This window comes from Hyla sarda, chromosome 1, assembly GCF_029499605.1.
Source record: "Hyla sarda isolate aHylSar1 chromosome 1, aHylSar1.hap1, whole genome shotgun sequence".
Classification (NCBI taxonomy): domain Eukaryota; kingdom Metazoa; phylum Chordata; class Amphibia; order Anura; family Hylidae; genus Hyla; species Hyla sarda.
This window is the reverse complement of record NC_079189.1, coordinates 406,282,183-406,291,297: the sequence shown is the minus strand read 5'-3', so window position 1 is coordinate 406,291,297 and position 9,115 is coordinate 406,282,183. Positions and strand designations below refer to the sequence as shown.

At 41.1% G+C, this 9,115-nt stretch overlaps 1 protein-coding gene across 1 annotated transcript; it reads right to left on the bottom strand.

Moving 5' to 3' along the window:
• Positions 1-1,096: 1,096 nt before the first annotated feature.
• Positions 1,097-4,351, bottom strand: LOC130267521 (olfactory receptor 6F1-like). The gene is made up of 2 exons (XM_056517503.1): positions 4,271-4,351; positions 1,097-2,107 (listed from the first exon to the last, which is right to left on the bottom strand). The coding sequence occupies exons 1-2, from the start codon at positions 4,349-4,351 to the stop codon at positions 1,097-1,099; spliced, it is 1,092 nt and encodes a 363-aa protein (XP_056373478.1).
• Positions 4,352-9,115: the final 4,764 nt, after the last annotated feature.

Here is a 9,115-nt window from a genome sequence, read left to right as displayed (position 1 = left end):
ACAACTTCCTGTGGAGCATACAGCAGCTGATAAGTACTAAAATGACTAAGATTTTTAAATAGAAGCAATTTATAAATCTGTTTAACTTTCTGACACCAGTTGATTGGAAATAATTTGTTTTCCACTGGAGTACCCCTTTAAGTCTTCAGTGGCTAGTGCACTTTGCCTGTGAAAGAATATTGTTTCTGGAGACACAATACGGTTAACCCCCACAATTAGAATCTGTACACTGCTTGCTCTATTCTGCAAACTAAGCCGAGTAGTGGCAAGCAAAAACAAATGGGTACAGCTCTCAGTCCCGTTCTCAGCGTATGGACTCCCACTGATCTTGAAATGTATGCATACAGAGTTTACGAAGTGTCCTAATGAAGCCTGTTGGTGTCCTTTTACAGTTTCCTACAGCTTGGAGGTTGTACAGAACCATTGTACAGAGTCCTAGATAGATGAGAATGGAATATTGATTTCAAAGCCTAAATTAAATGAACTAATACATATTATATTTTGTGTGGTATGTTACATAGTTGTAGCAATTAGAGATACTTTTACAACTTTTTCTGTACACATCTTTTCTGCTCCTAACATGCTAGTGATCTTAGCATTGCAGCATAGACTACTGGCCATCGCATTGTTTCGGCAACCCATAAATATCGTTGTTTTATAGAACAGTGAGGCATATTAGGAGAAAGTAATCAGAACTGGCCTTGTTGCCCATAACCACCAATCAGAACTCGGCTGTAACGCCATGAATTGCTTATAAAAAATGAAAGCTTCTCTCTGTTTCCTTGCCATCTGTTAGACTGCATTCATATTACATTTGGTTGCTACGGCTGCCATATCCGACTGATAAATTTCGGCTCCGATATTCCAGCTGGACCGGTGCAGAAACCCATTCACTTTAATGAGCCGACTGGAGTCAAATAGTGACTCTTGTCGTCTCATTGTTGCACCATATCCGGTTTTGTGACCGTACCTAAAACCGTAGCATACTACGGTTTAGGTCTGGATACAAAACTGGATACGGGGCAAAAATGAGCCGACCAGCAGCCGTAGCAACCAAACATAATGTGAATGCAGCCTTACATGGCCTGTTTTTGTTTTAGACAGTTTTGGTAAATTGGGGTCTTATAGGTTTGATTGCTTTTTCATGATTTGCATTGTTAATAGATTTGCAAAATGTTTTGTATGCAGCCTTCATGGCCTTTTTGAATTCTCTGTTTCTAAGACTATATATCAGGGGATTAAGAAGTGGAGTTATTACTGTATAAAACAAAGATATGATTTTATCTTTGTCTGAGAAGAAGGAAGCTCTGGGTCGTATGTACATGAAAACAACAGTTCCATAGAATATTATCACCACTGTTAAGTGGGCTGCACAGGTGGAGAAGGCCTTCTGGCGACCAAGACTGGATGGAATTTGGAGGATAGTTTTAATTATACTGTAATAAGAGACAGTTATAAATATAAGGGAAGTAAGCACAACTACCCAGGCAAATGAAAAGAAAACAGTCTCACTGATGGATGTGTCAGAACAGGACAGTTTTACCACAGGGACATAATCACAGAAAAAATGATCAATGAGATTGGGTCCACAGAAATTCAACAAGGCTGTTGGGATTGTCAATGTCCAACCGGTAAAGAACCCACTCATCCAGGAACCAATGGCTAAGTAAAGACAGATCTGCCTGCTCATCATTGTTACATATTGTAAAGGAAAACAGATAGCAAGATATCGATCATAGGCCATTACGGTTAACAAAAAGAATTCTGTAGGTCCCACAGAAAATACAAAGCAGAGTTGAGCGAGACATCCAGAATGTGAAATAACCTTGTTTTGGGTGACCAGATAACTAAGTGTTTTAGGAATGACAGCAGTTGAACACCAGGTGTCCAGTACTGCAAAGTTACTGAGAAAGAAATACATAGGGATATGAAGATGAACATTTAGGATGACCATTGTGATTATGAGAAGGTTGGCCAGCACTGTTAGGATGTAAATGACTAAAAGAATACAAAAGTAAAATAGCTGCAGCTGGTAAGTGCCAGGAAATCCCAGAAATATGAAGAATGTGACTTTAGTTTCATTACAGTGCAAGAGAGCCTTTTCTATCTGTGAGGAGAACACAAAATAAGAATTAATGCTAAATGCTGAATTTCAGCACTTCACTTTATTATGCATTTGCACCTTACTTGCCAGTTTTGCTTTTGGGTGGAAAACATACAATTTTAGTTTTCAGGTTTTTACTTTGACTTATTAAACACTAGTAGTTCAGTGTACAGTAGATCACTGTACTGTGCCCCACAAATTCCAGTGTGTAAAAAAACATTTAATAACCATTAAAGAAAATAAACATGAATAGACAGGTACATGCACATGTCACATATCTATACATCCGCAACAAGATACACAACATCCACAACAGGGTATAAACCAGACTCTTGCTTCATAGTCAAGTTCTATCTCACACATGGCATGCAAAAGCGGTGGCAGATGTCGCATGAAACAGTTGCACATCCCTATACTGTATTGTAAAACAGACTTAAACTGCATTACTCTTTCGAATGTGTACTATTTAGAACCTATGAAGGGGTAGTCTTCTGCTTCTGCTTGACTAATTTCAGCAAAACTTTATGGAGGGGTGATAGGTCCAAGCCAGAGGAGAATCAATTTTGATTCTTTATAGACTTCATCTCCATTCTATATAAGACTTTAATTTTGACTTGTGTCCTTCTTCTGAACTTTGACTAAAGAGACACTCAGTGATTTATATATTCAAGATCCTGGAGAGAATGCTGAGCAAGAGACTTCTTATCTTTTCCTTCACATCTGTAGCAGAAGACAATTTAGGGGAACCTTCAACCAACAAACGTATTTTGTTTTTTTACTAAGTCTAATGATTAGTCTAATGTAGAGATTTATTGCTTCCTTCTTCCTTTCATTGTTAAAATCTACTACGCAAGTCCAATTGAATATCATGTATATAAGCAATACACTGAGAAAGAGAAGTCAGTCCAGCTTCTGCTTTCATTTCAGTTACAACCTGTGTGTGTTGTATCTTTATTGGGAAGCACTATTGGGTATCCACCGGCAGAAGACGACTCAACCATTGGGGTTGAACCTAACATTATTTGGCGCCCGAACAGGGACCCACTGCCGAATCACAAGGAGCATCTTAGATATAGTGCGGGACCACTATGGCTCGGGCCTCCGGAGACCACAGACTACACAAAACCTGGCCAGGTAAGAAAAATATTTATTTTTCTTATATCTGTGCCCTCCTGAGATCTGTGGCTGTGGGTCCTGCACTTAGACTGGGTTTTAGAATAGCTAAACTCCTGTGATAGTGGGTCTATTTGAATAGACAATGAACCCATATACCTTCTGTCGGTTGGATAAGTACAGTGTTACTCCGCAGGGAGACATGGAATGAATGTATGAGCCAAGAGAGGATGGTATGTGATTTTATGAGGGTATTGCCGAACTGATCTGTGAAAGCGCCTAACGGGGTCACAGATTATGCTTAAATCCCGTATTATCACATAAACCATTATCTGGTTGCTAGCATGAGCCTGGAATACATCATAAGTCCAGGACAGGTGTCGTGTGATAGGCCCGTGTATTCTGGGGGAATAAGGTGTGGAAAAAAACAAAAAAAACACACCTAGACGGACACTGACCCTATAAGAGTGATGTGGATGACAGTGAAAAGGCCAGGTGAGCCTTTTAGCACATTAGTCGCCTAGGAGGACGGCAACGAGGGAAAGACACCTTACGAGGGTTTCCCCAATAAGCTACCTAGGAACGGACGGCTAGTATGAGTTAGCTAATATCTAATACAGAATTGTCATGCATCACAGGTAAAGGCCAGGAGAGCCTTTTAATCAGGTAAAAAGGCCAAAAGAGCCCTTTTAACCTACTAGCCGCCTAAGGAGAAGGCAACGAGGGGGACATACTTTCCGAAGTTCCCCCCAATAAGCTACTTAGGACCGGTCGGCTAGAGATGGGTCAGCAAAAGTCCAAGAATGCAGACGGAGAACCCCAGATACAAGCTCTTAAAACAATCCTTGAAGAATTACACGGCAAGGACAGGTTGTCAACCTAGCCCCTGTACACCTACTGAGGGATGAGGTTAGAGAGATGATAGGAGATAACCAGTATCAGACAGTACCTTTAAATAGGCACCTGTATAAACCATGGAGTCCTGCGGAATGTATGGCTCTTGTGCAAAATGCCCCTGACCCACTTACTAAGCCTTTGGGTTTTTGTAGGTACCTGACTCAGGTCATGGAATCTCATAATGCCACATGGCAGGATGAGGAAAAACCTTTGCAGGTTAAAAATGCCACCCACCATGTTCTCTCAATTTATAACTGTCACTCATGCAGCTAGACCCAATGAACCCAGGGGAGAGACCTCCAGACAGACGTTTACTAACTCTCTTAGAACCTTTTGCACGCAAAGACAGAGAGAGAGGGGGACGGTAGTAGTGGGCACTCAAACCCCGACCCAGACTGTATCTGACTATTACCTTGGTCTAGAGCAACATTACTTAGACGAAGGATTAGACATGGACAGTGACGTAATACAGAGACTGTTTGTACGTGCTTTTGTGGACGGTTTAAGACCCCAGAGAAGGGAACAACTGAAAGCCCAGGGGATAGGACCTGACCTACGGGGAGCCCCTAAAAAGACTACAATAGCATATGTCTCTGAAAAATCCCAAAGGTGGGGGTCAGAATAACAAAGGAGACAGACCCCGGAAACCCCCAATTTGTTATTATTGTGACAAGTCAGGACACATAAAAAAGAACTGCAGAAAACGTATTGCTGACGAGGGGAGTGACAAGCAGGACTAAAGGGATGTACGGAGTTAAGAATGAAATCAGAATGTGACAGTGATGGAATACTGAGTAATCAGCGTTTGGAGAGATAGCAGGTTATGGGAATGTTGACAAGTTGAGTTGACTAAAGCGAAGTGAAGGAAATAGAAGCTTTCTGTGAAATCTATGTGTATGTTTGTTATTGCCATACAAATTGTTTAGTCAAGTTGTGTTGTCTACTGTGTATGTTTGTTATTTCCATACAAATTGTTTAGTCAAGTTGTGTTGTCTACTGTGTATGCAGGACATGGGATGTTTAACATGCTACATTTTTACGTGAGTCTTGTGATGGTAGAGAACTTTTTTTTCTCTTATGTGAGGTATGATACCTTTATGGTCTAAATATGGCGTCTAGGGACTAGCCAGCAGCGCCAAAAATTCCAAGAGGAGAAGCTTGTACGTCACATACTGTAGACAAAGAAATAAGTGTTTACCTTATGGGATAGTTTGTGAATACTTTTTAGTACATGTGAAAGTTGCCGGATTAGTGGAAATTCTGGAATATGCAATGTTTTAGTTGAATGAAGTGGAAATATTCTCTCAGTGAGACTGTTTTAGAAGGCTACTGATAAGCTTTTTGCGTCCAAGTGTATATATATATATATATATATATATATATATATATATATATATGTCTTTTTGTCACTATTAGGTTTGTTTGGTTGTGATTTCTGATCTCCAAAGATAATATTCAATGTTTGTGTTTTAACACTAGGTCTTTGTGACTTTTTTGTTTACTAATCCTGATCCTGTGTCTTGATATCTGTTTAATATTTAATTTTTCCCTATCTAATTGTATGTCTCAGATCATTCTTGGATTAGTTCTTTAACCCTTGCCTCTTCTTGTTTATGCTGTTCTGTTTAACACCCTTGTATTGTAGTTCAGGAATAGGCTGGTGACTAGTTGTCATGCAATCTGTGATTTATTGCTATGTGAATTCCTTTTTGTGTTTGTATTTTTTGAGTCTTTATGGTCCGTCCGTGTAAAAGCTGACACAGCATTCTAACCTGTGTGTGAACATCTCGACGCTGCAGAGGGGGGCAGCCCCCCCTTCCTGTCTTTATCTCTCAAGACTTTCTGTGTGAGAGCGGCATTCCTAGTTTGTTTTCATTTGTTTTTCTTGTGATTATTTAAATGTAGTTTATCTCTTATGATAAAAATATTAAGTCACCTTTTATTTTGCGTAATTTTGCCATAGTGCTGAAACCTTGTTGTCTTATTGGGTTAAAATTCTGTTCTTGTGAAAGATTGAGATAATTTCAGAATTACATTTTGGTTTGTGAGAGGGAGTCAACCTGTTAATTCCATTCACTGACTTGTAGCGGTTTGGTAGTCTGGACTTCTTTCCAATCCATTACACTCCTCTCTGCACTAGATAACTGTGCCCTGGAATCCAGCTTCATTGCTCTCTGGTGGAGAATGACTGGATTCAGAGGGGGGGAGAGATGATGGGAGAGGGGAAGAAATGATGGGAGAGGGGCCTAATTTATTACAAACTCTGTGTATAATAATAATGATGATGAATGCCTGTATGGAGTTAATATTACAGGAGACAGCAGGGTTCTCACATGATGGGGTATGTATTCTGCATGACACCAAGTAGTCAAAAGAACAAACTCTCTACCTGCTTGCCCAGGGCAATAAGGTAATGAGTTGGCTGCACTAACTGGAGCTTACAGACTTGGCTGGGGTAAAACCGCTAACAGACTTATCTGGAAGACCTTTCTCACCTCTTCAGGCAGACCAATAAAATATGCAGAGAGTTGGAGCACTCATGGAGGGGCTGCTAATGTCAGAGGAGGTGGGAATTGTCAGAATTAGGGCCCATATGAAGACTGGTACCTTAGAAGCCAAAAATAATGAGTTGTCTGACACCACTACAGAGGCAGTCGCCGCACTGCCAGTAATATCTGTCAGAGACGTGAAGGTGAGCGTGGAAAAAAACCCTTCACAACAGGCAAATGTTGCTGTAAAAAGAATCTTGGAGGATGTTAAGGGACAGAGGAGGAAAGACGGCATATGGGGGACTTCTGCAAAAGTCTGCCTGCCTAGAACTCTGCTTCCCAATGATAGTCCAAGTTACACATGGTAAAACACATTTGTCTAAAGGGGCCATGCTGCAAGTCATAGACAAATCCTGGATAGCCCCTGGTATCTCCACTACCGTAGTAGCTTTTCTTCAAGCCTGTATGACCTGTGCTTTATACAATCCAGGGAGGGCTATACCAGCCCCCTGAAAGTATACCCAAAGCCACTCTGTCTGCTCTAGAGAGTCCAGGTAGATTACATAAGCTTGACCCCTTGTTCAGGCTATGTGTTTTGTCTTGGTGTGTGTTGATCTCTTTAGGCTGACCTGAGGCCTACCCCATGGGGAGGATGTATTACAGTTATAACATTAGTATGAGAATCTGTCCTCATATGTGCAGTTCTTGTGAAAGGATCTGAAACTAACATGTGGGCAAGTGTTGTCTTTCCTTCCCAGATCCGGACAGCATTGAAGGAACCAACACACTACTGCCTGGAGACTACGTGTATGTAAAGAAATATACCGGGAAGTCCCTCGAGCCCCGATTTGAAGGACCATATCAAGTTCTCTTGACTACAGCAACATCAGTCAAGCTGCAAGGAAAAGCCAACTGGATTCATGCATCACACTGCAAAAGGACGGTATCTGACCATGACAACATGACAACTGTCTAATATGTTACATCACAACCTTACATGATGAGCTAGAAAAGCATCTAGATAACAAATTCTTGAAACACCACTTAATGTTGGCAAAAAATCTCACAGTGACAGATTGCTGGATATGCACACATGCTCTTACATCTGCCCAGAGTATGCCTTATTTGGCTATCCCTGTGCCACCACATGAGATGTTCCAGGGGAATTGCTTCGACACATTAGCAAGCAACAAGCCACGGTATACAAAAAATTGGAACACTTCAGTGGGGATTCCAATAGTGGGGTGGATTGGGCAACCCTGGTGGCAGGGAAACTTGAGCAGTTATGGACAAGGACCACAGCAGATACTGACCTTTAAGGGGGGCTCCTGGGTAGCACGTGAAGTCACACAAATACTAGACCTAGGACGAATACCCACACAGGGGATAAAGGTCAGTTTTAGCAGAACATCTGTAAGTACTGATACATTTAAGCCTAGTCAAATAGAGAGGTGCTTACATGACAAAAACTGGCTGAATAATATACTTTTTCCTCAAGGTACCGAAGAAGAGTCATAACATGACAGGACACCAAAAATGTAATGAATCCTCATATTACCAGCCCTATGACCCGACATGTAATAACCCAGATATTGGTTACTGTGGTACATTGGGACAGAAACCTGGATGGTGCTACATGACTAACGCCTCAAGACTAGTTAACAAACTGATAAATCAACATTCCTTGTATTGGGAACTCCCAAGAGGCACATATTGGGTATGCGGAAGGGGGGGCCTACAAGTGGTTACCAGTAGGGGTTAATGGTACATGTACCCTAGCCAGACTCACTCCCTCGACTTTTGTGATACCCAACAAAGACGTTGACATGAGAGCAGTCCCAAGACACATGCTATACCAGAGAGCAGCTGACAACAAGGAAAGAGAGAATGGAAGACCACACGTAGTTCAGATGGGAACAGCCAATAAACTCTTCAGCACTCTCTTTGTATACGCCATGATGATGCAAATGTGGGACAAATTAGTTGAGGCCACTGACTACCTTGACGACCAAATATATGACATTCTGGAAATCACTAACACCTCTGTGTCTGTACAAAATCAGTTGATGATAGTGACTAACCAGCACACGATAGTTCTTGATTACCTCACAGCTGCTCAAGGGGGAATGTGCCAGATTATAGGCCCCACTTGCTGTCATTACATAGACACCACAAGTACCATCCAGATGCACCACCAACTTGAGAACGTACAAAAACTAAGGGAACAGTACGCTAAAGACAATGACCAAAATAAAGATAAATGGTGGGGGGATACTTTCTCCATAATGAACCCAGCTACCTGGTTGAAAGGTATTGGGGGATGGGTAGGAGGTGCCATACATTTTATATTACAAGTTGCAGTAGTTATTCTTTTATCTTATTTAGTTATTAAGCTTTTGATGATATGCATAAGTCGCTGCAAATATAGAATCGGTAAATACTGAGTATTGTTTACTTCAAATGAATGGGTTAACATAAACATTTTATGTTGTTTTCCCAGGATGTAGAAGGA